Raw genomic sequence first — 27,993 nt, forward strand, 5'->3', positions numbered from 1 at the left:
AGTTCTTTGACGTACCCTTCCTTGATTTTGTTAATCTTAGGGCCAGAAAATAAGTTTTTCACATGAAGGTGATAAATATCCCCATCTTCCTTGCCATCCTTCCTATCATGTTTATTCCTTGTTTATGACCTCCGGGGTTGCTGAATGTATTCCTTTTTAGTCCTGTTTTAATTACCCCAGAAGTATGCATGTTTAAATGAGTTTTTGTAGTTTAACTTTGTCCCACGTGGGGGTTTTGAAATGCTCAGAGGAAATTTGATTGGTTCTTATGAACAGTGTAAAAAGTTCTTTTGTGAATAAAACAACCTGGGCCAGAGGGTGGTCAGGAATTATTATTATATGCACTCCTCCCAGAGTCTTGCTGATCAAGCCTTGTGTGTCTTTTATTAATCAGAGTCTAATCCTTCCTTTAGGGACGCGGGTGGCGCTGTGGGTTAAAGCCTCAGCGCCTAGGACTTGCCGATCGAAAGGTCGGCGGTTTGAATCCCCGCGGCAGGGTGCGCTCCCATCGTTCGGTCCCAGCGCCTGCCAACCTAGCAGTTCGAAAGCACCCCGGTTGCAAGTAGATAAATAGGGACCGCTTACCAGCGGGAAGGTAAACGGCGTTCCGTGTGCTGCGCTGGCTCGCCAGATGCAGCTTGTCACACTGGCCACGTGACCCGGAAGTGTCTGCGGACAGCGCTGGCTCCCGGCCTCTAGAGTGAGATGAACGCACAACCCTAGAGTCTGTCAGGACTGGCCCGTACGGGCAGGGGTACCTTTACCTTTAATCCTTCCTTTGCTTTGGGAATGCCACAAAGAGGAGATGCCAGAAGCTGGGCTCAGTGAGTTGGCCCAGCCGCTTCATCAGCTCTGAATCTACTTGTACTTGTCCTCCGCTCTTCCTCAGTAGCATGTTGGACACCTTCCGACCTGAGGGGCTCATCTTCCGGCGTCATAACTTTTATATGCCTGTTGTCTTTGTCCGCGGAGTTTTCTTGGCAGGGATACTGGAGTGGCTTGCCGGTTCCTGCTCCAGGTGGATCACATTTGGTCAAAACTCTCCACTATGACCTGTCCATCTTGGGTGGCCCTGCACGGCATAGCTCATAGCTTCTCTGAGTTATTCAAGCCCCTTCGCCACGGCAAGGCAGTGATCCATGAAGGGGGGAGAAGCTTTATACAGTCAGCAAAAAGATGGAGGGCGCAAGGAGAAGGGGACGACAGAGGACGAGATGGTTGGACAGTGTTCTCGAAGCTACCAGCATGAGGGAGGCAGTGGAAGACAGGAGTGCCTGGCGTGCTGTGGTCCAGGGGGGTCACGAAGAGTCGGACATGACTAAACGACTCAACAACAACATAAATATTTTTTAATAAATAAAATAGCCTCCATCCAGGCAAGAAAGAAGCACAATCAGAGTTGAAGGATGCTTTCCAAACAGGTTAAGCAGGACTGGCAAGGGGTGTCACCTGGAGGAAAGTCCTGGGGGGCAGGTAGAGAGATCTATTGGGTGCATTTGTCCCCCAAGCCTGAGCTTCTCCCCACCCCTAACATGGATATAGAGCTGCCAGCCCTGGCAGGTGCAGCTGAGATCCCCTTCTCAGTTCCTTCCATTTTTTCTCTTTCCTCCGAGCCCTGATGCTCTGCCAGTTCCTGAGAGATGAACTTCTCTCCCTCCCACAAGGCTCTGCAGGTTCCTGCCTGCTCTTTTCGGAAGACGCAGAAGCGACAGAGCCCAAGAAACCCCCAAAAGCAGCAATCCCAGGGGAATGGAGGAAACTCACCACAAAATCCGGGTCTGTGTCCCAGTCGTCTCCTTGGGACTCCACCTTCACGGACACATTGTGTCCCACCACAGCCTTCCACATCTCGAGGAGAGAGGGAGAAAAATTATAAGTAATAGTTCTGCCCTATCAAGTGAATATTGCTTATATACAGAGGTCAGATGAAGAATCGGAAGTTCTTTAGCTTTTGAACTTTATTTTTCTTCCGCCTTTTAAACCTCTTGTCTATTTCTTCTTTATCTCCCTCTCTGCCTTTCTATATTTCCTGCATTTCTTTTTCTCTCTTTTTCTCTGTGAGTTTTATTGAATCCAAATCAATATTTTGATTTGGACCAAAACCCCCAGAGATATGATATTAAGTTTTGTATTTCCCTGTAAAATTCCTAATAATATCTATTCAAAAACAACAAGTAAGAGAAAAGTATTCAAATGCAAATGCACGGAAATGAACATTATTTTCCATCTTACTGTAGGTTTTGTTTCATTTCGAAAAATAAAATTTTATTTGACGGTTAAAAAAAATAGTTCTGCCCTATCGAAGTCATAGTATCACTCTATTCTGACATCACCTTGCCAACAAAGGTCCGTATTGTAAAAGCCATGGTTTTCCCAGTAGTGATGTATGGAATTGAGAGCTGGACCATAAAGAAGGCTGATCGCCGAAGAATGGATGCTTTTGAATTATGGTGCTGGAGGAGACTCTTGAGAGTCCCATGGACTGCAAGAAGATCAAACCTCTCCATTCTGAAGGAAATCAGCCCTGAGTGCTCCCTGGAAGGACAGATCCTGAAGCTGAGGCTCCAAGACTTTGGCCACATCATGAGAAGAGAAGACTCCCTGGAAAAGACCCTGATACTGGGAAAGATGGAGGGCACAAGGCGAAGGGGACGACAGAGGATGAGATGGTTGGTCAGTGTTCTCGAAGCTACCAGCATGAGTTTGACCAAACTGCGGGAGGCAGTGGAAGACAGGAGTGCCTGGCGTGCTCTGGTCCAGGGGGTCATGAAGAGTCGGACACGACTAAATGACTCAACAACAACATATAAGGGCTTGCACACCATTGTTCGGGGTTCTCCTTCCTCCTGTGTGTGGTGAGTGGGGACCCAGTTGCAACAGTTCCTTGAATAAAGATTGGGCTTACTGACTGGGGTTCAGTTTCAAGGAGTTCCTAACCTCCTCCTTTTCCCCTATGGGGTATCCAAGAGCCCATAGAGAGTCCTTAAGTGGGTTCCCTATCGGTAGGAAAAAAATAACAGAGGCCAACCAGAGTATATTGAGAAGCAGCAGGAGTGATTGTGTTGATTGTGTGTGTGTGTGTGTGTGTGTGTGTGTGTGTGAATGATGTCCACTGGAGGGGCAAACCCCCCCCCCCTTTACATAAATTCCGGTGACATAGTTTAGAAATGGTTTATAGTAATCATTAAGAGTGAATTTCTGTTTAATTCTTATTTGCTGGTATTTAATTTTATTGTGTACTTTCATATTCTAAAGGATTATTGATTATTACTTTATTCGATGGAAGTTGTTTAAAGTTATGCTTTTATTATGACATCATATTATGACATCACTGTGACTTTTATTATGACAGGGCTGAAGGCAGCCCTGTTTAGGGAAGCTTTTAATGTTTGATGTATTACAGTATTTTAATTTTGTTGGAAGCCCCCCAGAGTGGCTGGGGAAGCCCAGCCAATGGGCAGGGTATAAATAAAAAAATATTATTATTATTATTATTATTATTATTATTATTATTATTATTATTATTGCATTAGATCAGATTGCTGGAAGGTGTGCAGTCACTGTTGCTCCTTCGGCTTGTCAATGGCCTTGTGCATAGTCATGTGGAAAGGAGGCAGAACACATATTAAAAGTGAAATGAAAAGAAAATGGAATGCGCCAAAAATGCTTGGCTGTCCCTCATCTCTGGCCACACCAGAATGTATAGCAAATTTCCTTCCCAATACACCCAGCTGAGCAAAGAATGTTGCTTCTTGATCCTGCCCACTTGGGTGCTACAAACCTGGGCAGCAGCTCCTTATCTGGTGTTATAGGAATTCTAATATATAATAAATGTTCATAAATGTACAATGCAAACATATACATAAGTATATAAACCGCATCTCTGAAATAGTACAGGAAAACAATCCTGAAGCCATTTTGACTCTCCCAATTTGACCTCAAAGATTTCTCTGCAAGGAGGAGATGAGGAAAGCTTTCCAATCGTCTTTGGACTGTAGGGGCTTACACCTCCCTGCAAATACAGTCTGGCGAGTATCTGCTAAGCTGAGCACACTCTCAATGTGTTTAAGAGATTCAGGAACTAAGTATTGACCATCTCCAAGGAATGACTACCCAGAAAAGGCAATCAGATAATAAGGCATTATCATGTATCCTGGCAGACAGGAGAGAGGCAACACACTCAAATTTCTGCTGGGGACCACCTCTTTCTGTGATGCATGTATGATTTTTTTGGGGGGTGGTCTTGAGCTACAGGGGAAGCAATTTCAAAAGTCTGTATAAGAGCTTGCACACCAGTGTTCTGGGTTCCTCTCCTCCCTCCTGCGTGGGGTGAGCGGGGGGCCCTGTTGCAACAGATTAATAAAGTTCAGGCTTACTAGCTGCTTTGCTTCTCAATATCCTGTTTGACCTGTTATTTTCTCCTACCGATAAGAGAACCTACATAAGGACCCTATACAGGCTCTTGGGTACCCCATAAGGGAAAGGAGCAGTTGTTGTTTTCTTATAACACTGGGGAAGAGAGAAATAGATACCAAGATCCTGCTGGATCAGGCTAGTGGCCTGTTTGGTCCAGCGTCTGTTCTCGCAGTGGCTGAACAGATGTCCCAGGGGGAACTTCGCAAGCAGGATCAATGCACAAGAACAGATCTCCCCTCTTGCGGTTTCCAGAGCAGAGCCATTGTGGGCAGTAGCCATCGCTAGTCCTCCCCTCCCTCCATGAATTTGTCAAATTCGCTTTCAAAGCCATCTAGGCTGGTGGCCACCGCTGCTTCCTGTGGCAGGGAGTTCCATAGTCTTAACTATGCATAGTGTGAATTGAGGGGTGGGAGACCAGAACAGGGCAAGGCACCTCCCTCCCCAAGCTCCCCCCCCAATTGCAACTTTGCTGACAATTCCCCCCACCCCAAAGAAATACCTTGGTTCGGAAAGGTGACTTCCGAAGCCCGTCGTGATTGCTCCTCCGCGCTGACTTCGACCTCGGTTTCGGCTGCAAGGCTGAGCTCACCCAAGTTCCTGTTTTAACTGCACAAAACTTGTTCCATTTCCTGTGAGCCAGGAGGAAGACGTTTCGCAGCAGAGCCACCCCCCAGCAGGGCTGCATCGCACGCACACAAGCCCTGGGTGCAGAGAGGAAGCAAGCGCCTCGTTGCTTTCCATAGGAGGAAAGGCTTCTGAAGGCTTTTAGATCACGCAGTGGACAGGGTGCGTTCTCCCCCATCGTTCTGCCCGGACACTGAGGTCCAGCTCTGAGGGCCTTCTGGTGGTTCCCTCCCTGTGAGAAGTGAGGTTACAGGAAACCAAGCAGAGGGCCTTCTCGGTGGTGGCGCCCGCCCTGTGGTGCCTGGGGGCGGCTGCCGAGACCACACAACACCGGTCCTGAAAGACCTACATTGGCTCCCAGTACGTTTCTGAGCACAATTCAAAGGGTTGGTGCTGACCTTGAAAGCCCTAAATGGCCTCGGTCCAGTATACCTGAAGGAGCGTCTCCACCCCCATCATCCAGCCCGGACACTGAGGTCCAGTGCCAAGGGCCTTCTGGCAGTTCCCTCCCTGCAAGAAGTAAGGTTACAAGGAACCAGGCAGAGGGCCTTCTCGGTGGTAGCACCTGCCCTGTGGAACGCCCTCCCACCAGATGTCAAAGAGAAAAACAACTACCAGACTTTTAGAAGACATCTGAAGGCAGCCCTGTTTAGAGAAGCTTTTAATGTTTAATAGACTAATGTATTTTAATATTCTGTTGAAAGCTGCCCAGAGAGGCTGGGGAAACCCAGCCAGATGAGCAGGGTATTATTATTATTATTATTATATTATTATTATTATTATTATTATTATTATTATTATTATTATTATGCCCTCCCATCAGATATTAAGGAGATAACTATTTTACTTCTAGAAGACATCTGAAGGCAGTCCTGTTTAGGGAAGTTTTTAATGTTTAATACTGTATTTTTAATATTCGGTTGGGAGCCGCCCAGAGTGGCTGGGGAAACCCAGCCAGATAGGCGGAGTATTAATAATAATAATAATAATAATAATAATAATAATAATAATAATAATGTTGTTGTTGTTGTTGTTGTTGTTTTCCCCATCCTCTTCCCATGTTAAAGTTCAGCGAAACTGACTGGCACTAGACCCAAGAGAACAGTTCCTCACAGAATGCAGAATACCTGAAATGCCCCCAACACCAGAAAGATCATCTTCAGACCCCCTTGAGTGTCAGGATTATAAACAGGAACGCAAGAGTCTGCTGGATCAAGTCAATTAGCCATTTATCCCAGCATCCTGTTCCCGCAGTGCTCAACCAGAAGCCCATTATCATACCCCGCAGCTGTCCCAATTTAAGTGGGACATCCCGTTTTCGGGGGGCTGTGCTCTCTTGCAAGTCCCCTGGCTCCTGAGAGATTGCGGCCCCAAAAGATGCACATCCTGGTTTTCTTCTAGGGCCTATTGGAGGGTATGCATTGGGGGAAGCCCGCAAGCAGGATTCGAACACAAGAGCCCTCTCCTCTCCTGGGGTTTCCAGCAACTAGCTTTCAGAAGCATTGCTGCCTCCAAGTGGGGAACACAGCACAGAACAAGAAGCCGTTGAATTTCTCCAATTCTCTTTTAAGGCTATCTAGGTTGGTGGTTACCACTGTCTCCTGTGGCAGGGAGTTCCACAGGTTACGTGCTTTGTGAAGGACTTTCGTCTGCCCCGAATCTTCTGTGTCCGTGTTAATGAGAATTATGGGATGGTAGGATCCCAAAAGAGCACAGTCCTTGCATGGCTTCAACAGCACAACCATCACAGTCCCTCCAAGTTGAACGCTTTATGCAGTTGTGGTAGAAGTTGCTCTTTTAAGAACTTACAAAATTCACCCCCAAATCCATCCATGCCAAGGATTCCTCCCACCAATTTTGGGTTTTTTTAAAAAAAAATAGCGTCTTCTATTTCAATTGCTGAAATAGGTTCTTTTAATACCGCTCTGTGATCTCGAGTCTTAAATATTTGTCGATGTTCTCAGGGTCAGGGTGATCAGATACAGTGGTACCTCAGGTTAAGGACTTAACTCGTTCCGGAGGTCCATACTTAGCCTGAACCTGTTCTTAACCTGAAGCACCACTTTAGCTAATGGGGCCTCCTGCTGCTGCTGCTGCGCCGCCGGAGCACAATTTCTGTTCTCATCCTGAAGCAAAGTTCTTAACCCAAGGTAATATTTCTGGGTTAGCGGAGTCTGTAACCTGAAGCGTATGTAACCTGAAGCATATGTAACCTGCGGTACCACTGTATGCATGTTTTCATAAAACATAGCAAACGCATTAGAGATGTGCCTAGTTTCGCCTTCTGCTACCCTTTACGCTTCTGACAGCAGGATTCTCCTGAAATTCTTAGAAAGCTCAGCTAAAACAGCTCTTCCTGACATTCCCATTTTCTCTGACCAATATTACCACACCCAAAAATTTCTATGTGCTTCCATGTTTGCATTTAGAGTCAACAGCTGTCCATATATTTCACATTAAGTATTGCAATGAAATCAGTTCTGAATTATCTTTTGCTACCCTTGAGCTGCCAATTTCTGGAGTGCATCCAACCTTGCTGTCAAAAAGTTATAATAAAGGGGTGTCAGAGTCGAATGCGAGAACCACAGCGGGCAGAGTCCGACCCAATCACAGCATTCACACGACTCGCTCGAAAAAATAATCTTTATTGCACAAGGATGGGATTCCAAGAGGATCAGAAGACTGGATTTGAAAGGAAGAGAGACAAAGGAAATCTACACACCACACGCTGGGAATACCCCCAAAAAATGGCTGGCAGGGTCTCAGTTCGAGGTCCACAGAGGATGCTTCCAGCAGCCTCCTGAACTGCCAGGGAAGAGCTATCCCAAAATGTCTGTGCATGATGGAAATAGTTAAAACACCCCACCAAGCAGGGCTAAGACATCCTGCCCCACTCCAATGGGAAGCTGAGGGGTGGATTTCATAACTCTGCTCCCCCCACATCTACCCTGATTTCCTCTCCTCTGCATGGTGTAGGAAATGGGCTCGGCGGCCACAGACAAGTTGATTTATCTTCACTGGTGAGCATGAAGCCATTCCACCCCCTTCTCTCTGCCTCTGTCAGGTGGGGAGCCGCCGATAAGAGATTTACGCCCAGGGCGTCTGTCCCATTCAATGCCACCCTTCCAGCCCCACCCCCCCGGTGCCAAAATCACAGAGCACGAAGAAATAAAAGAGAGAAAAGGCAAGCTGGAAGTTGATCGAGTTCCCCTTGGTCCCTTCTCCAGAACCAGGCTCCGCCAATACCTGCGGAATCGGCACAGAAAGCAGGTCTGGCCCTAGGTGTGCTGCGATTCCACAGACTGACTTCCCTTCGCCTGTAGATCACAACCAGCGCAGCATTGTTAAAAACGGGGGGGGGGGGGAGCCCTATGCACAACCTCCGCCTGTATTCCCCTCCCAAATGAACTTTGGAAACCTGGTGCCCCCCCCCCAGAAGTCTCAGCCCCTCCGTTGATGAAGGCTGGCGAGAATCATAGTCTAAATCAGATCTGGAAGGCGCCAGGTTAACCGCAAAGCGACTTCACCCCGAATTCAGTGTGCAAAAGTGAACCGTGTAAACGCCGCCACCCCCCATCGCTTCCCTCGAAGAACACGAACAAAACCAACGCGTGGCCCAGTCAAGGGCCGCTGGCCCTGCCCTTCCGCGGGCTGGAGGCCACCCTGAGTTCTCCGCAACACTCTCTGCGGCCTCCGGCCAGCCTCCCCAAGGTGCCGGAGTCTCCCAAATCAGCCTTCTCATCCGTCGACAGCAAGGCAGGGACCTCCAGGGACGGGGGCTCGGCAGCAACCCGGACAACTCACGTGCCCCACCCCGCTCCGGGGGGCTGTGCTCACAAGTAGCCCGTGAAGCAGAGGAGGAGGAGCACGTGGACCGTGAGGAGGTAGAGAGTTGCCAGGAGGGGCAGGCGCCGGCGGGAACAGAAGAGCGAGTGCAGGATGCGCCGCAGGCCCACGCCCCCTCGAGTCTGGGGAGAAAGCAAGGAGGAAGGAGAGGTTACGAGGCAAGTCTACCGCAGGGGGGCTTCAACTCAAGGCAAGTCCCATCACAAAGGGCCACAGGAGAGGCAGGTGCCTAGGACTGCAACATGGGCCCATCTAGGGGTTCCAGAAGCAAAGCCATTGACTTTTGCAGGAGGCTATACAGTTGTACCTTGGTTCTCGAACGCTTTGGCTCCCGAACGCCACAAACCCGGAAGTGAGTGTTCCGGTTTGCGAACTATTTTCGGAAGCCGAACATCCGATGGGGCTTCTGACTGGCTGCGGGAGCTTCCTGCAGCCAATCGGAAGATGCACTTTGGTTTCCAAATGTTTTGGAAGTCGAACGGACTTCAGGAATGTTTTCCTGTTAGTGGGGGGTTTTTCTCTCTGCAGGCAAAATTCGAACTGCAATTTCTCCTCCTTTTGTACTCATCACCAGCTGTACCTAATCAGCCTAGAAAACCACACCCAGAACTCCCAGAAAAGGTTCTTAAAGTTACAATCACCTTTTCTGTTTCTTTGCAGAATGACTCCTAACAATTCCCTTTGACTTTCAAGGTATGACTGTATATTGCTACAGGGGGGAGTCTGCTGGAGCCATCATGGGAATGTTTTTCCACCTCCCTTGTCTTATCCCAGATGCCTGGGACCCTTACAAAGTGAAGATGATGCTTCTTGTCTTAAAATTTTTGTAAGGAACATTGATCACCTTCTTTTGGTATGTAAACAGACATGTTTTACCACTGCTGAACTTGTATTGTGTGCATTACTCTGTATTTGCATGCATTTATTTCTTGACGGGAGGCTTTTCGGCTGAAAGGCGGCATATAAATGAACAGTAACGCAATGTCTGGTGCAGCAGGGAGAACCAGAAGATGCTGTTTGTAACTGGAAAGGCAGCCTGTTGAAAGGCCGCTCTCAGGTTCAAATGACCCAAGTGGATTGGGGACATTAAAGATGCCCACTGATGGCAGATCATTCTAGCTTGGCTTGCCACTCTGGCTGGGGTGGAGGGAGAGGATGCAGCTGAGGCTCCCTTGTAGGAGAGGTGGGCCCTCACCTGCTGGGAAGAGCCTTACCTTGCTATAAGAGGTGTCTGTGGGACCTACAAGCAGGGCGTGCTCAGGGCTGGTGGGTATTTCAATGCTGGTGTCCAAAGAGTGGGCCCACTCACTTGATTCTAACCTGCAAGGGGGGGGAGAGAGAGATGTGGATTAGTGCCCCATGGTTAACAGGCAGCAGGCCAGCCCATGGGCAGCCAAGATGCTTGAACAAGCAGCTATACCCCTCAGACCAAGGGTGGCTAACCTTCTTTCAGTCCAAAGGAGCCAACTCCTTGGGGCTACTTCAGCGGTGAATGTGGCCTCCAAAATTGCACACAGCCCCCGCCCCCCCAACTACGGGACCGCCTCTCTTGGTCTGCCCCACAGAGGACCTTAAGGTCCATGAATAACCATAGTTTAGAGGTCCCGGGCCCTAAGGAAGACAGACTATCCTCCACCAGGGCCAGGGCCTTCTCAGTGATGGCTCCGACCTGGTGGACTGCTCCGTCTCATGAGAGCAGGGCCCTGCAGGATTTAACCTCCTTCCGTTGGGCCTGTAAGACAGAGCTATTCCACCTGTCTTTCCACTTGAACTTAGCCTGATCTTTTATTTCCCTTCTCTTCCTTCCCCCTCCCCTTTTATGAAGATTACCCGCTCTGAGACCCCACAGCTAATTCTCCCCTGGCCTCCTCGCTGGCCCAAGTAGGACCAATTCAGCCAGCCAGTCCTGGGAATTAGTTAATACTTATTTCCCCTAAATTGATTTTTGAATTTTATTGTTACTCATGTTTTTATGCTGTATTTTATGCTGCTTTTATAATTAAGTGTTTTACATTTGTTGTTAGCCGCCCTTAGCTCGGTTTTTGAACCGGGAAGGGAGGGGTATAAATATATATATATTATATTTTATATATATATATATATATATATATATATATATATATATATATATATCTCAGCTCATTGGTGGAGATCAGCTCTGGGGTGAGGGGAATCTGCATTGCCACCGGGGCTCTGCGCACCCCAGAACTGCATCTACTTCCTTGATTCATCAGTTTAGCGGGGAGGGATCAGCCAACTGTGGATCAGTCAGCCCTGGCCCCTATCATGGGTTGCGGAAGCCCTTCTGGAAGGCCGCTTCGACTGGCCTCTTCCAAGTCGCACTGGAAGCGGTTGCTGGAATCCCCAGTAGGGGGAGCTGCTCTTGTGCTCAGATCCCGTTTGCATCTGGCTGGCCAGTGTGAGGACAGGATGCTGGAACAGATGGGCTGCTGGCCTGATCCAGATTTGGAAGGGACCAGGAGGGCCATGCAATGAAAGCCCTTCAAGGAATCTTTTGCCCAACGCAGCTCAGTGCCCGCTGGGATGCCCGGACATGAGAGTGTCAGAGACTACCATATTTTTCTGTGTGTTTTTGACTCAAAAACAGTGTCAAAAAACTGGGGTCATCCTCTACACGGACAGTGGTGTGGGGAGGAAACTGCACACTGCCAGCCAGCTGGTTAGCGGCCCGAGCTCTAGGGAACTTCCCACCAGCAGCGGTGTGAAGAGAGCGGCTGCCCACTTTGCCAACCCCCAGCAATGGTTCTGCTGGGGTGCAATTCCCCCTTAAAAAAGGGCAACAATTTTGGGCCATCTCCCCTCATTTTCTTTAAATTTAGTCCCCCAAAATAGGGGCCGTCTAATACACGGGGGCATCTTATACATGGAAAAATACAGTATGTATGCATATGTATATGTATACACACACACACACACACACACCAGTCATACCTTGGGTTACAGATGCTAAAGGTTGCGTTTTTTTGGGTTACGGACCCGCCAAAACCCAGAAGTACTGGAACGGGTTACCTCCAGGTTTTGGCAGTTGCGCATGCGCAAAAGCGCTAAATCGCGCTTTGTGCATGCGCAGAAGTGCCGAACCGCAACCCACATGTGTGCCAAGACGCCGCTGCAGGTTGCGAATGTGCATCCCACACAGAACGTGTTCACAACCCCAGCGTGTACTGTATATGTATGCATATATATGTGTGTGTGTGTGTGTTTATATATATATATATATATACACACACACACAGACACACACACACACACACACACAGACACACACACAGAACCTGGTCATGGAAGCCGGAGCCAGGCCCGTGACTCACCTGCGGATGTGATCCTGGGCTGCGGCAAAGGCCTCCTCGGCCGCCAGGCGCTGGTCCCGCTCCTCCTGCAGCAGCTCCTCCAGGTGCAAGAGGCCCTGCCTGGCACTGCTCTGCTGTTGCCTGGCCTCCGAGAGCCTGCAGCAAAGAGAAGGGCAGTGAGGAGCAAGGCTCTCCCTGATCACAGCTGCACGGCCTATGCCATGCGGCACAGTGGTTAGAGCTGGACTAAGACCTGAGAGAGACCAGGGTTTGAATCCCTGCTCCACCACGAAGCTCCTTGGGTGTTGGGGGCAGCAGTTGTTGCCGCTCTCAGCCTAACCTACCTCACAGGGTCATTGTGAGCAACCACCACCTCCCGGCTCCAAAACTGGCACTCACCTCATCTGCAGTTCCTGCAGCTCGGGCGTGTAGCTCTCCCTGGGGTGCTCACTTCTTTCCTGGGGGGCTCCGGGAGCAGCGTCTGTCGGGAGGGAGCCCTGGGCAGGGCAGAAAGCACACATTAAGGCATGGGCCAGATCGGAACAGGCCACAGGTCCCGCACAAGAGTGCCGCCCCACCATGGCCAGGTTTCAGTCAATTCTTGCATGACAGAGGCAGCCAGGCTTACAGGCCTGAAGCAAACAAACGTGCTCTGATAGGGAAATGTAACCGATAGAGGGGACCAGAATTTGCACGTAGGCTGAGAATGGCACGGTTTCAGTCGGCCTCTGCAGCCCAGCGAGTCTCAGCCTTACCGAGTCCTTCACTGGGGTCTGGAGCTCCCGCAGCTGATTCTCCAGGGCCTCGCAGCGGGCAAGAACCTCGTTGTGGCGCTGGTGGCTCTCGCGCAGGTTGCGGCTGCTCCCCCGCAGCTGGAGGGAGAGCGAGTTCTTCTCCTCGAAGACCTGAGAGAGCTGGAGAGAGGAGAGAGGGGCTGAGATGTCTTCCTCAGCTGACCATCATGTCTCCCAGGATGTTTCTGAGCACAATTCAAAGTGTTGGTGCTTTAAAGCCCTAAAGGTCCTCAGTCCAGTAGACATAGCTGTCAACTTTCAGATTTGAAAATAAGGGATGAGCAGCTTCAAAAATAAGGGATCAGCAGCCTCACCTGTCCCGGGGACAGTCTACAGGATATCTATCAATCTGGGATAGCAGCGGGAAGCAGTGGGAAACGGTGCTGGAATAAGGGAATTTCCCGCAAAAAACGGGAAGGTTAACAGCTATGCCAGTAGACCTGAAGGAGCGTCTCCACCCCCATCGTTCAGCCAGGACACTGAGGTCCAGTGCCAAGGGTCTTCTGGTGGTTCCCTCACTGCGGGAAGCCAAGTTACAGGGAACCAGACAGAGGACCTCGGTGGTGGCGCCCACCTTGTGGAACACCCTCCCACCAGATGTCAAAGAGATGAACAACTACCAGACTTTTAGAAGACATCTGAAGGCAGCCCTGTTTACGGAAGCTTTTAATGTTTAACAGACCACTGTATTTTAATACTCTGTTGGAAGCCGCCCAGAGTGGCTGGGGAAACCCAGCCAGATGGGCGGGGTATAAATTATAAATTAAATTCTATTCTATTCTATTCTATTCTATTCTATTCTATTCTATTCTATTATTCTATTCTATTCTATTCTATTCATGTCAGTTTCTGGCCGTCCTGTCTGTGGAAACAAACTGGAGGGCTTTAATCCTCTGTGAGGAAGAGGCACATTTGACACAGGGAGAGCAGAGGCGGTCACTGCGAGGAGAGGGAAAGCACAAAAACTGGAGACGATCCACTTTGAATGACAGACAATTCCCTCACCGTCACTGATGCATAATATGCATAGTCTGAGGGGCCCACCCACTGACCCTTGCCCTCTCCCAGGGCGCCTCCTACCTTGCTGTTCAGCTGCTGGACCCGCAATTCTTTTTGGTGCAGCTCCTTCAAAGTGCTGCTCAGCTGGGCCTGGAGGCTGTCGGTATCAGCCTCTTGACCAGACACAGCTCCCTGCAAAGTCTTGCTGGAACCAGTGGCTCCTGGGGCAGCCTGCAGGGAGACAAATACCTGAGCCCTCGGTGCACAGCCACTCAGCTGGGCCTGGGGGAACTGCACAGCCAAGGGCCAGGGCCTCCCAAGAGCCCGGCCAAAACCTAGGTAAAGGTAAAGGGACCCCTGACCATTAGGTCCAGTCGTAGCCAACTCTGGGGTTGCGGCGCTCATCTCGCTTTACTGGCCGAGGGAGCCGGCATACAGCTTCCGGGTCATGTGGCCAGCATGACTAAGCCGCTTCTGGCAAACCAGAGCAGCGCACGGAAACGCTGTTTACCCTCCCACCGGAGTGGTACCTATTTATCTACTTGCACTCTGACATGCTTTCGAACTGCTAGGTTGGCAGGAGCAGAGACCGAGCAATGGGAGCTCACCCTGTTGTGGGGATTCAAACCACTGACCTTCTGATCAGCAAGCCCTAGGCTCAGTGGTTTAACCCACAGCGCCACCCACGTCCCTAGGCCAAGACCTAAATGTACAGAAATGACGGAAGTGGAGTGTTGTAAGGGACCCGAAGGGCTTACCAGGCTCCGGGAAGGTTGTACGAGGGCCCCGGGACTCTCACGACCTCCCTATAGGGCCAGTAGGCAAAGCCCACTCCAGACAGGCAGGAAGAATCAAGCAGAGGTTGGGGAGCATTTGAGGGTCTTCCCGATTTTGCCTTTGCACATGGACCCCTCAAATGTAACCCCCATGTGGTTACTGCATGTTTGTTTGATTTACTTCAATGAAATCTTTTTAAAAAGAAAGACACAGGATGGCATGGAAGCATAAACACCAAGCAGAGGGCCTTCTTGGTGGTGGTGCCCACCCTGAGGAACGCCCTCCCATCAGATGTCAAGGAAATAAAACCACTATCTGACTTTTAGAAGACATCTGAAGGCAGCCCTCTTTAGGGAAGCTTTTAATGTTTGATGTTTGATCGTGTTTTTAATATTCTGTTGGGAGCTGCCCGGAGTGGCTGGGGAAACCCAGCCAGATAGGCGGAGTATAAATAAATAAGTTATTATTATTCTTATTATTATTAAATTGTCATGTTGGAAGGGAACCAAGGGTCATCCAGTCCAACCCCCCCCAATGCAGGGATCTCCACTAGATCATACATGACAGGTGGTCATAGGAACTCTGCCTAAAAGCCTCCAAGGAGGGAGAGTCTGTCATGGGGCTGCCAGGGAACGCCTTTGAGGAGCGGAAACAGTCAGAGGGAGATAGAGAAGAAGTGATGGATGGAGAAGAGGGAGAGAGCCAGGAGGTGGAAAGGCTCTCCGATGCTGAAGCAGAGCCCCAGCACTGCACAGGAAGTTCAGGAACAGACGGTGAGCCTGTGCCTGTGCCGTCTGCACAGGAAAGGAGAGGGTAAAAACACAGGGATCAGAGACGTCCCATGAAACTTCCCCGCCTTTTCTGTTGGAGGAAAAGCCGGAGAAGACCACTCCCTGAATCTGAACCGGACAATTCGGACACATGATTGTAATGTGCTGCTTGTACATATGTAAAATAAAGAACTGTAGATATCTCTCTGAGTGAGCAGAGGATGCTTATTGCAAACAGCATACACAAGCCATCGCAGAGTCTGTCAAACAACTCTCAAGAAAGATTTTCCTGATGTTCTTGTAACCTCAGTTTGGGAAAAGGCTTGGGCAAAGGGCCCCATTGCAATGTCAGGCTAAGGGCCGCCCAGTCCCACCCCTGGCCTCACCTGTCTCTGGCGCTGCTCCTCTTCCACCACGGTTCGTGCACCAGGTCTCTCTCCCTCCTGCACTGCTCTCCACATGGAACTCTGCTCCTGCCCCGTGGCCGATGGGGCCTCCAGCTTCCAAGATGCCTTCTCCTCCCTGCAAGACACCACAAGAGAGGAACTGCAGAGGTGGCACATGGTGGGGTGGGGGAAGAGGGCACCCTGCTCACCAAAGCTCACACAGTGCTTCCTGGTGAGGCCGTGATGAGTTTGGGCACAGCGGTTGTTGCACCAAAGCCAAGAGACCTCTGGGGCACTGTCAAGGAGGGTGCCCCAAGGCCAGGCTCCAGACAGAGGAGTTTTGCTAGAGAAATGAATGTGCGCAGCAGCCGGTGTGGAAGGCTGGGGTTGGATCTGAAGAGGCCCGAGTTCAAATCCTCGCCCAGCTGCGAAACTCGCTGCTTGATCGTGAGTCAAAGGCAGATGTGAGGATAATGGCAACCCCTGCTGCACCAACCTGAGAGAAGCACGGGGTGCAATTTTGACGAAAGTCAGAACAAATAAAAAGGAAAAGGGCCACATCATACCCATTCTACTTTTGTAAGAAATTGGCATTTAACATGGCAGCACCCAAGCTTTATACCTCGTTACATCGGGCAAGAGAGTGTATTCAGAAAGGACTCATTCAGGTGTCCTAAATGCCAGGAAATGAAATTCCTGCAGATCTGTTGTCTACGGTTGTTAACAGAAAACAACTTAAGGTTTATGTACAGAGGTTGCAATTGGGTTGAACCACAGGTACTACAAGTTACATGGAAAGGGGGAGGATGTTGGGATATGGTTCCATTCCACCTTAAAAGGAACAGGTATGACTGTTGTGTGTCACATTCCTGTTTACTTCCAGCACAGTCTGCTGGGAATTTCCGTTGTATATTGCTTTTGCTATATTGCTCTTTTGTTGGACACGAAGGGAAGCAGACATGTTTTCCTTTGTTCCTGAACTATGCTGAATAAACGCCTGTAAATAATCCTTACACATGTCTCTGTCCGCCACTTCCGTTGTGAAGATCTATTCACTCTGCTGATGTGCTCAGCTTCTGAATGTATTAGAAGCTCAAGTCGCTGACTGATTCTGTTCCGGAGTTCACCCGGCTGCCGGCCAGTGGCTGGAGCCAGCTGGGGGCCCTGCCAAATGCCCCCGTCTCCCCGGACGCATCCCAACACCAGGTTGGTGGCCATCCCTGCCTCCAGTGGCAGGGAGTTCCGTAGTTTAAGAATGCACTGCTTAGAGGAGGCATTTCTTTGCTCTGTGCTGAAACTTCCAGTGTTAAGCTTCTCCCCTGCCTCTGTGACAGGGAGGGACTCACCTGAGCTGGTGGAGCTCCATCTGCCAAGAGGCCCCATCCTGCCTCAGACGGTCCACCTCTTGCTTCTGCTCTTCCACCTGGGCCTTCAGGCGCGCAATCTCTGCTGTGTCCACCCCAACCTGCAGGTACTGCTGCTGGAGGTTCTTCAGCTCCACCAGCTTGGGCAGGAGAGAAGGAAAGTCAGTCAGTCAGTCAGTTTTAGTGCACATAGCCAAAGGCTGCCGCAATGTACACAGAATCATTCAACAATTAAAAGAAAATACAGTCATACCTCGGGATGAATACGCTTCAGCTTAAATATTTTTGGGTATTAAAAATCATTCTCTTGCTTCATTATATAAGGGGCAGCGCAAGATATAATGCATAAGGTCCTCTACTTCAGGACATCCCCTAATGCAAACACGTTCGTTGGTATGCCTCTGTGTCTCCCATCTCTATAAGCAGAGTTTATTGCATTTAATCGTAACTCTATAAAAGCTTTCCGAAGTTGTACAAAAGTCAGCTCATTGAAATAAGGTGTACGAGAGAAGGAAAGAGAAGAGATGGGTTAAGCTTGCCACTCAGAAGGCTCCAAGGGTCAATGTCTGCAGACCATCCCCGCGTGACGCCCTTGGGGAAAACTCACCACCTCAACTACGGGGAACCCTCAGCCTTCCAGAGGTTGCTGAACTACAACTCCCATTATCCCTGGCCACAGGCCACGCTTGCCGGGGCTGATGGGAGTTGTAGTTCAGCAACATCGGGAGAGCCAGAAGTTCCCCACACCTGCCCATCTCTTGGTTTCAGGCACAGAACATCAAGCCAAATTAACCCAGAATACAAGACTCTGTGGATCTCATTACAATTTCCCCCCTACAAAAGCTTTTAATACATTTCCCCCAGTTGCCTTTGATTGTTCTCCCTGAGTCTGACTAAAAAAATAAAATAAGTGTTACGCTATGAAGAATCTCTAGTTCTTTATTATGTAGAAACCGTTTAATCATCCTATGCCCTTTTTAAATGCGGGGGTTTTTTGGGGGAGAGGGGTTATTGGGTTGTTGTTTTTATTTTGATTACGGATTTTGTGGTTTTATATTTTGATTTTCTTTTGTAAACAGCCCCGAGATCTGCGGGTATAGGGCAGTATATAAATTCAATAGATAATAATAATAATTACAAACCCTAAGCAGCACACACAAAAACTGCATTTACCAATTATCACTCAATAATATACTTCAGCTCTGTGAAAAGAAACCTGAGAGGTGGAGAAGGAATTCTGCCAAAACCCAGTGCCAGATACGTAAGAGGGAGAACCAGTTTAGGAGGATCCTAACACTGATTTAGGGTGTTTATGGTGCAGAACCACTCCAGATCAGATGCAAGGAAGGCTCTGCACATACAGCCGACAACACGGGTTGGGGAAGTGCTTCTAAGGTCTGTGGTGGAAGAGGTGCTGAGCTTGCAGAAGGTGGCAGGCTGGAGAATAAACAACCAAGACAAAACATTTTTTCCCATACAGGGTGTATGTTTGTGGATATGCTCTTACAGACTCTTTTGGACGCTGTCCAGTTATGCATTATTGGGGGGAAAAGGGTGACTAACTGGGAATCTGCTTTGAGTCTCTGTACTGAACCCCCAAAGGGAATTTTCTCCCCCAGAGGCAAGTCTGTCTGCAAGGGGTGTGTGTGTATTAGAGGATAGGCGAGACAACAGGGAGGCAGAATTAAATTCATGTAGAACCAGAACTTCAGGATTAGATCAGAGGACGTGTTTATTTTGTGTGCATGAATGTCACACTCATGCCTATTAACTTACTTTTTCTATGGCTCTAGATTGGATTCTTAACAAATGTGCAATTAACTGTTACTGTTCTGAATTCTATTGTGCTGTTTTGCTTAGTGGGTGGTGCAAACCACAATTCGGAATAAGGCATTTTATAGGGTACGGTGGGGGGTGGCACTGGGGATGAGTTTACAGAACCAAGGGAGCAGGGGCACGAAAAGCTTTAGGATCCACTACTCTAGACAGCGGGACGTGGGTGGCGCTATGGGTTAAACCACAGAGCCTAGGGCTTGCCGATCAGAAGGTCAGTGGTTCGAATCCCCGCGACGGGGTGAGCTCCCGTTGCTCGGTCCCTGCTCTTGCCAACCTAGCAGTTTGAAAGCACATCTAAGTGCAAGTAGATAAGTAGGTACCGCTTCGGCGGGAAGGTAAATGGTGTTTCCGTGCACTGTTCTGGTCCGCCAGAAGCGGCTTAATCATGCTGGCCACATGACCTGGAAGCTGTACACCGGCTCCCTCGGCCAGTAAAGCGAGATGAGCGCCGCAACCCCAGAGTCGGCCACAACTGGACCTAATGGTCAGGGGTCCCTTTACCTTTACTCTAGACAGTGGGATGTGCTGAGAATCTCCAGCTTCAAGGAAGACCCTTGAGAAAGGTGGGTTAATGAGCAGCATGCGGCAAAAACCAAGGACTCACCAGCCTGTCCCGGTCATCCTGCAGAGCAGACAAGGCCTTCTTGAGGCTGGGCACTTCGGCAAGGCTGACGGAACTGCCGGTCGCCGACTGCAGCCTGGCCTCCTCCACTTTGCGGGCCTTCTCCAGCTCGCCCATCAGTCGGTCTCGCTCGCCCTGCAGGCTAGCCATGGCCTTGGAGAAGGACTTGACCTGGCTGGAGGCCCCCTCCAGCTCGGAGGCCAGGCGAACCACCTCAGCGTCTTTGACCTTGAGCTGGTGGCCGAGCTTCTCCAGCTGTGCCAGGAGGCCCTTCTCTTCCACCGACTTCCGGAGGGCCGCCAGTTCGGAGGCCAAGGTGTCCCGCTGCTCCGCGAGGCTCTTCTGCTCCTCCTGGAACCGAGCCTTCTCCTCCTGGAGGCTCTGAACCAGCAACCGCTGCTCTTCCAAGTCCGCTGAGTACTTCTTCTCCATGGTGCGGAGCTCTTCGTTGCACTCGTCCCAGCTGTCCTGGAGCGAGCTCATGGCCTTCCCGAAGGACTGGACTTGGGCCTTCAGGTCCTGGTTCTCCTCTGTGACAGCCAGGAGGCTCTGCTCCATCTCGAGGAGGTCTTTGGCCAGTTCGGCCACCCGCTCCTCCGCCGTCTCCGTCTCGTTCCGCATCAGCCCGGCGTCGTGGTGCAAGCTCTTCAGCTCCGCCTTCATCTGGGCTTCCGCCTCCTGCATCTTGCGGCTGGTGCTCTGCCGGAGCAGGGCCAGCTCCTCCTCCAGCTCCGCCGCCTGCCTCCGGGCGAGCGAGAGCTGCCCATTCAGCTCCTCCGCTTCCTCCCCCTTGCCCAGCAGCTGCGCCTGCAGCTCCAGCAGGGGCCCGTCCTCGCGCAGGGCCGCCACCTCGCTCTGCGCCCGGGCGAGGGAGGCCGCAAGCAACTCCGCCTGCTCCCCCAGGCTGCGCTTCTCCAGCCGCAGGGCCTCCGCTGCGCGCTCAGACTCCCGCAGCTGTTCCTCCAGCGCCCGGATGCGCTCCAGCTGGGTCTTGAGCAGCTGCTTCTGCTGGCTGTCCTTGATGGAGAGCAGCTGGTTCAGGTCCTGGCGGTAGCGCACCAGCTCAGCGTCCAGCTTGGCGTTCTCGGCGTGCAGGTCGTCCATGCGGCTGTGGAGGCTCCGCAGCTCCCCCTTCAGCCGGTTATTCTCGGCTGCCGCCTCTTGGATCAGCTGGTCCTTCTCCAGGATGGCCGCCAGGTGCCGCTGCTCCAGCTGGCGGTAGTCACCCAGGACCCGCTCCCGGTCGTCCTGCAGGGAGGACATGGACTTGGTGAAGGAGTCCAGCTGGGCCTTGTGGCGCTTGCTCTCCTCCTGGGTGCTCTGGAGCTTCCTGCCCAGCTGCTCCACCTTCTCCAGGGCTTTCACCTTCTCGGCCTCCGAGGCTGCCCTCTCCTCTCCCGCCTGGCTGATCTTGGCCTCCAGCTCCTTCAGCTCCTCCTGGTGCTGCCGCTGCAGCTCCGACACGGCGGAGGAAACGGCCTCTTCCTTGGCGGCCACCAGGCTGATGATCTTCTGGTCCGTGACGCTCATCTCCGCGTGGAGCCTGTCCGTCAGGTCCTTGGATGCCCGCAGGTCGGCCTCCAGCTGCTCCCGACTCAGCCGGCTCTCTCGCAGGTCGGCCTCTTGGCTTTTGGCCGTGGCCGCCAGCCTGTCCACTTCCTCCAGGCACTTCGTGAAGGAGTCCTGCAGGCTGGCCAGCTTCTCACTCTGCCTCTGGAGCTGCGCTTCCTGTTTCTGGATCTGGTCCTGAGAGTCTCGGAGCAGCCGCTGGGCTTCTTCCAGTTGCATCACGAGCCCCCTTTTCTCCTCCTGGAGAGACTCGGCTTCCTCCAGGAGACGCTGGTGCTCCTTCTGGGCTCTGGAGTCCTGTGCCGATTTGCTGCGTTCCAGGCTGCGAAAGCAGAGAAGGGCAGGATCAGACACAAAGCAGGAAAGTCCTCTGCCTGTCCTCACTCCCTAATAAACACACAAGCGGTAACTAGCTGTACGTTTGAAAAAATGATAAATACTATTCATTGTATTGTAGATTTCAACAACAGCAGCTGCTACTATGCTATAAGACCCACTGTCCTGTGATATCATATATGGTATGTACGGTTGTTGACGGTTTTTATATTATTTTTGCTGTAAAAATGTATGAGATTACGATATTGTATTTATTTGCATTACCAAGAGTTTGTACTACTGATGAAGCCCAAGATGGCGATTTAAGGCTAATATTCCGAAAATCCTTGTCTTAGACTCTGTGAAAGGATTCTGTGGAACTGCAACAACTTTTCGTGTGGATTGTTGGACTCTATGAACAGACAGGTGGAATAGACACTTTCACATATAGGGACCTTATGCATAAACTGATTAGAGAATGAACTGATCCACAGGGTCTTCTATGTTTTTCGTTGAACTTTATGAACTACTTCTGTTGAAATCTACAATTCAATAAAATAAATATATCATTTTTTCAAACATACAGCCGGTTACATCTTGTGTGTTTATTGAATATGTTTCACGTAACCAGGGGTTTGTTGTTGCTTTGTTTTCTCCTCACTCCCCATCCAAAGCACACAGGATCCCACGGCTAACGGAAGATTCATAAAGTAATCTAGCCAACAAATCCTATGGACACCAAGCTGTAAGGTGTGCAGAAAATGGAAGGGTCTAGAAACTGAGCCTTATGAGGAACGGTTGAGGGAGTTGGGGGTGTCAATGGAAGCTTGTTTCCCGCTGCTCCAGAAGGCAGAAACTGAGCCCACGGATTCAGGTGACAAGAAAGGAGATTCCAGCTAAACATTTCCCCCCCTCAAACCTTCCCTGGAGGTTTTCAAGAAGAGGTTGGATGGCCATCTGTCAGGAATTCTTCAGCTGATATTCCTGCATTGCAGGGAATTAGATTACCCTTGTGGGTCCTTTCCAATTCTACAGCTATTGTTCTATGAACTCCGGATGAAACTAGAGCAGGGGTCAGCAACCTTTTTCAGCAGGGGGCCGGTCCACTGTCCCTCAGACCTTGTGTGGGGCTGGACTATATTTTTCGGGGGAATGAACGAATTCCTATGCCCCAGAAATAACCCAGAGATGCATTTTAAATAAAAGGACACATTCCGCTCATGTAAAAACACGCTGATTCCCGGACCGTCCACGGGCCGGATTGAGAAGGCGATTAGGCCGCATCCGGCCCCTGGGCCTTAGGTTGCCTACCCCTGACCTAGAATAAAGCCAACATGGGGGGAATGAATGTAACAGCTGTGGTTGGACTACAGCTCCCATCATCTCTGACCAGTGGTGCTGCTAGCTATGGACGATGGGAGCTGTGGTCCAAGAACAGCTCTAATCACTGGACCACAACCCTTCCCTGCACACTCAGGGTCTTTTGGGGAGGGGGCAGCCACCCCCTTCCTCCCAGCGCCACCCTTCTTTACCTGGCGATGCGGCTCTGCAGGTCCTCCACCTGGGCTGCCATCTGCTTCACCTGCTCTTCCAAGGTGGCACAGGCCTGCTCCCGGGCGCGCACCTCCTGCTCCTTCTTCTCGATGGCCTCGCTGAACTTCTTCTCCCACTGCCTGGACTCGTCGATCACGCGGTCCCTGTCGTCCTGCAGGGAGGACATGCTCTGGGTGAAGGCAGCCAGCTGGGCCAAGGTGTGGTTCAGGTTGCCTTGCAGCTGCTTGGCTTCCTGGTCCTTCTGGCGCAGGGATTCCCGCAGGTCCCGCGCTGCCGCCTCCGAGCGAGCCTGCTCCCTCTGCAGGGCCTGCAGCCTCTCCTCCATGTTCCTTGCCTCCTTCGAGTGCTTGTCCTTCTCCCGCTCCAGGCGTCTCTCGAGGGCCTTCTCCTTCGCCCTCAGCTGCACTTGGACCTCTGCTTTGCTCGCTTGGAGCTCCTCTCTGGCCTTCAGGCTCTCGGCCAAGACTCTGGCCGCCTCGCTCTGAGTGTCATCCAGTGAGACTCTGCAGGCGGCCAACTCTGCTTGGGCCTTCTGGGTGTCCTCTTCGGCCTTGGCCAAGCTCTTCCTGGCGGCTTCCAGCTCCTTCTGGAACTCGCTCTGGACGAACTCCAGGGCCTTGATGGTCTTCTCCAGGCTGCTGCTTTTCTCCTGGCTTTTAATGCAGCCTTTCTGCAGCTCCTTCACCTCCTGCTGCTTCGCCCTCAGCAGCTCCTGGAGCTCCTTCACCTGTGCCCGGCCGTTGTCGCCCTTCCAGGCACCTTTCAGCTTCTCCACGTGCTCTTTCTTCCTCTCTGCATCTGCCTTCTCCTGCAGGAGATGCCGTTTCTCATCCTCCAAGCGGTCCAAGGCCCCTCGAAGGCTCTCCACCTCGCTCAGGAGCTGCTGGTTGTTGCTCTGCAAGTCCGCCACGTCCTGCTGGTAGTTCCCGATGCTCCCGTTCAACTCCGCCAGCTGGTTCATGAGCCTCTCCTCCAGATCGTCCTTCTCGGCCTCCAAGGCCTCCTTCAGCCTCAGGGCTCCGGCAAGCTGCTCCTCCGTTTGCTGGCCAGCTTGCTCCATCTCGAGGACCTTCTCCTGAAGAGCTTCCACTTCCCGGCCTTTGGCAGCCAACAGTCCCTCCAGCACTTTCTTCTCCTCGCTCAGGGTCTCCACATCCCTCCGGACCCTGCTCAGCTCCTTCTCCGCCACCTGCCTCTTCTCCTCCAGGTCTGCAACTTGTTCAGTGAATTGCTGCAGGGACCCGTTTGTTTCGTCACGAGGAGGGCTGGCTTTGCAGATTTCGTCTTCCTGTGTGGGAGTGGCTTCTGGAGGCTGCCAACGTGATCCTGAATCCACCTGAGCCTCTAGGAGCTCCACCAAGGAGCTGGAAGTGACTTCCTCACTTTTCGTTGCCGCCACCACCTCCTCCTCTTTCACATGTGCTTTGCTTTGCAGCGCCTGCCTCAAGTCCTGGATCTGCTGGTTCAGGGCGTCCTTCTCAGCCTTGAGAACCTCCAGCTGCCTGGAAAGGGATTTGCAGTCCTGCCTGGAGCTCTCCAGCTCTTCTCGGAGGTCGCCGCCTGCCCCTTCAGCCCCTTCTGGGCAACCGTCCGCAGGATGGATCTCCGCCCTCAACCGCTCGTTCTCCTCCTCCAGCTCCAGGATCTTCTGCTGCTTGGACTTGGCAAACTTCCGCATCTTCTCCCGCATCCCCTCCATCTCCTGCTCGGCCCCCTGCAGGCGGGCATCTGCCTCCCTCTTCTCCGCCTCCACGCCCTTCAGCTTGAGGAAGAGCTCCTGCTTCTCCTGCCGGACGCCCTCCACCACCCGCTGCATCCTCTCCGCCTCGTCGCTGACGTTCTCGTACGACTGCAGGAGGGTCTCGTATTCCGCCTGCAGCTCCGCGTGCTTCCGCTGCCACTCGGAGAGCTCCTGGGCTTGGGAGCGCCGCAAGGCGTCCGCCTCCTCCTCCAGCCGGGCCTTCTCCTGGGTCAGGCCCTCCAGGGCCAGCTTCAGGCTCTCGCAGGAACTGGAGACATTCTGGTTCTCCACCAGGGCTCTGTCCACTTCCGTGATGAGCTTCTCCCGCTCCTCTCCGAGGGCCGCCAGCCTCTCCCCAAGGGCCTCCTTCTCCTTCCCCAGCTCGGAAGCTCGGCTCTCTGCCTCCGAGAGGAGGCGCGACGTCTTCTCCAGAGCAGCCTTGGTGCCGGCCAGCTCCTCCTTCAGGGCCTTGCTCTCCTTCAGCACCTCCTTCCTGGAGATGAGTGCAGCCTGCAGTTTCCTTTGCAGCTGGCTCTTGGACTGCTCCTCGGCAGCCGCCGCTTCCGACTTCTGCTGGGCTTCAGCCTCCAGACGCTGGGACCGCTCTTTGCTCTGGGCCTCCTCCAGCTGTCCTTGCAGGGCCTTGAAGGCCTCCTCTCTCTCCTGCAGCACCGCCTGCAGGCCACGCAAAGACTCGCTTTTGTCCACTAGCTGAGCATTGAGGTGTTCAATTTCTTCCTTGCTGACCAGCTGCTTCTGCTCTTCTAAAGCTGCTTGGTGAAGCCTCAGACCCTCTTGCCTGGCAGCCTCGGCCTGGCTCTCCTCCAGCTCTCGTCCAAGGCTTACTGCACGGGTTTCGGCCTGGCGGCAGGCTTCCTTCACTGCTTCCAACTCAGCAACCAACTGCCCGACTTGCTCCTGGAGTTGCAGAGCTGCCTCAGACTTGCTCCTGAGCTCCCCTACCAGGTGCCAGACCTGGGCTTCCAGCTCCCCTTTCTCAGCCTTGAGCTTCTCAAGGTCTGCCTTGAGTGCTTCCACAGCTGCAAAATCTTTGGCCGCCATGGAGCTTCCAGGGGCCGGATCTTCAGGAGGGAGAGAGGCCTTCTCCAGGGCCTGGCTCAGATCCTGGAGCTGACCCTGCAGCTTCTCCTTCTCTCGGCTCTGCTGCTCAAACTGCTCCTGCAGGAGACCGTAGTCATCCTTCTGCTGCTTGAGCTGCTCGCGGTGATGGCGGTTCTTCTCCTGGGCCTTCTTGATGGTGTCTCTGCGGGAGGCCAGGGCTTCCTGGAGCTTCTTCTGAAGCTGCTCCCTCTCCTGCTCCAGAGCGCAGATCTTCTCCTCCAGAGCACCCCTCGGCTCTCCTTCCAGGCTGGGTTCAGCAGTGCTGTCTGACGGAGGAAGAGCAGGAGGAATGGCGGAGACCTCCGTGCTCTCTCTGGCTGGTGCCTGTTTCTTGGGGGCTGAGCTGCAGCCCTCAAGTTCAGCTCGCAAGGCACCGATGAGGAGGTCCTTCTCCTGCACACTCTGCCGAAGCTCCCCGACCACAGCCTGCAGCGCAAGCACAGCGGACTCCTTCTCCCCCAAGATGCACTGCAGCTCGGCCTCCTTTTCCGGAACCAGCTGGCCCAGAGAAGCGGCCCTGCCTCGCCTTGCAGGGTGCCCGTTGCCTTCTGCGCTTCCGCTGCTCTCAGGGGGTTCCTCTTCCTCTCCATCCTTACGGGACTCTGGGACTCTGGCCCCAAGTCCTGCAGGCTCCCCGCTCCCCGCTTCCAGTGCCTTCTCCAGTTTGTGGACCTTCATCAGGAGCTCCTTCCTGCTGACAAGAGCCGCCTGCAGCTTCTTCCGGACGAGCTCGTTTTCCTTCCGCAACGCTTCCGCCTCCTCACTGGTGGGTGACGATCTCTCCGCCAGCTGCTCAGGCACCTTCTCCTCCTCCTCCTCTGTCCCCACGCCCTGCTCTCTCGTCTCCTTCCTTTCTGCCACCAGACTCAGCTGTTCCGTCAGGCTCGCCAGCTCCTTCCCCATCAAGAACTTCTCCTCGTTCAGCTGCACCATCCGGCTTGACATGCCCATGCTGACTTCCGCCATCCGCTGCTCCCGCTCCGCCACGTCCAGCCGCAGCCTCTCCACCTCGGCGGCGCTCTCCGAGAGGAGCCCCTGCAGCCGGGCGGCCTCCGACTCCTTCGACGCGAGGCTCTGGGAGAGCTCCTCGGCCTTGGCAGAGGCCTCCTGCAGCCGTCCTGACAGCGCCTGCCTTTCCTGCTCCCCCTCCTCAAGACAGCCTCTCAGGCTCCTCCCCTGTAGGTCCTGCTCCGCCAGGCGGCGCTGCGTCTCGTCCAGGTCCTTCTGCAGAGCGGCAATTTTCACCTCCTTGGACTTGGCCTCGTTCTGCAAGCTCTGGAGCTGCTCCTGCAGCAGGGCCAGCTGGGACGCCCCGCTCTGGTGGTCGGAGAGCTGCCGCTTTTCCGAGTCGGCCAGGTCCCCTTCCAGCCGCCTCACTTGCTCCTCCAGCTCCTTCTGCTGGGACAGGAGCTGATCCCTCTCGGCACGGAGAGTGTCCACGGCCCCAGAGGAACCCTCTGCCAGCTGCTGGAGCAGCCTGATTTCTGTGTCTCTCTCTTCCAAGACCCCCTTGTGGAGCTCCTCTGCTTCCTGCTGGCTTGCATGCAGCCCGGCAATTTCGAGATGCAACCTTTCCAGTTCTTGCTTTGCTGGAGAAGGCTCCTTAGCTGCTTCTCTGTCCTCTGTGGAGAGGTCGTCTTTCCCCAAGAGTGTCTCCGGAAGGGGAGAGGACTCCTCCTGAATTTCTACGGTGACCAGCGAGCTGCTGCTCGAATCACTCTGGATGAGGACCACCCCGTCTTCTTCTCCGCCACTGGCTTGTGACTCCCCTGGCGGCGGAGGCTCAACTCCTGCAGGGTCCTGAAGCTGCCTCTTCAGGAACGCAATCTCTTCCTGCGCCTCCTGCATCTCCAGCATCAAGACAGACAAATCTTTGTGTTTCTTCGCAGAAAGGTAGTCCAGGACACCAGGGGGCGTGTTGTCCGTGGCCTCTGGGCTGGGCTGAAA

At 52.5% G+C, this 27,993-nt stretch overlaps 1 protein-coding gene across 3 annotated transcripts in view; it reads right to left on the reverse strand.

Annotated features, from left to right (window-relative positions):
- GOLGB1 (golgin B1) overlaps window positions 1-27,993 on the reverse strand; it is a 75,787-nt gene that overhangs the window by 26,924 nt on the left and 20,870 nt on the right. For 2 of the 3 annotated variants that reach the window (XM_083572447.1, XM_083572446.1), the window contains exons 14-23: window positions 23,162-27,987; window positions 19,728-21,636; window positions 17,270-17,427; window positions 15,924-16,059; window positions 14,072-14,221; window positions 12,953-13,111; window positions 12,597-12,694; window positions 12,219-12,353; window positions 10,101-10,206; window positions 7,670-9,008 (exon numbers count right to left, since the gene is read on the reverse strand). In XM_083572447.1, the coding sequence (XP_083428573.1) occupies window positions 8,874-9,008; window positions 10,101-10,206; window positions 12,219-12,353; window positions 12,597-12,694; window positions 12,953-13,111; window positions 14,072-14,221; window positions 15,924-16,059; window positions 17,270-17,427; window positions 19,728-21,636; window positions 23,162-27,987 (7,812 nt within the window). In that variant the 3' untranslated portion in view covers window positions 7,670-8,873. Of the gene's footprint in view, window positions 1-1,764; window positions 1,849-7,669; window positions 9,009-10,100; window positions 10,207-12,218; window positions 12,354-12,596; window positions 12,695-12,952; window positions 13,112-14,071; window positions 14,222-15,923; window positions 16,060-17,269; window positions 17,428-19,727; window positions 21,637-23,161; window positions 27,988-27,993 lie in introns of those variants that run through there. The other variant, XM_083572448.1, reaches the window with a different exon arrangement.

Source organism: Podarcis filfolensis (genome assembly GCF_964270895.1).
Source record: "Podarcis filfolensis genome assembly, chromosome: 10".
NCBI classification, from domain to species: Eukaryota; Metazoa; Chordata; class Lepidosauria; order Squamata; family Lacertidae; genus Podarcis; species Podarcis filfolensis.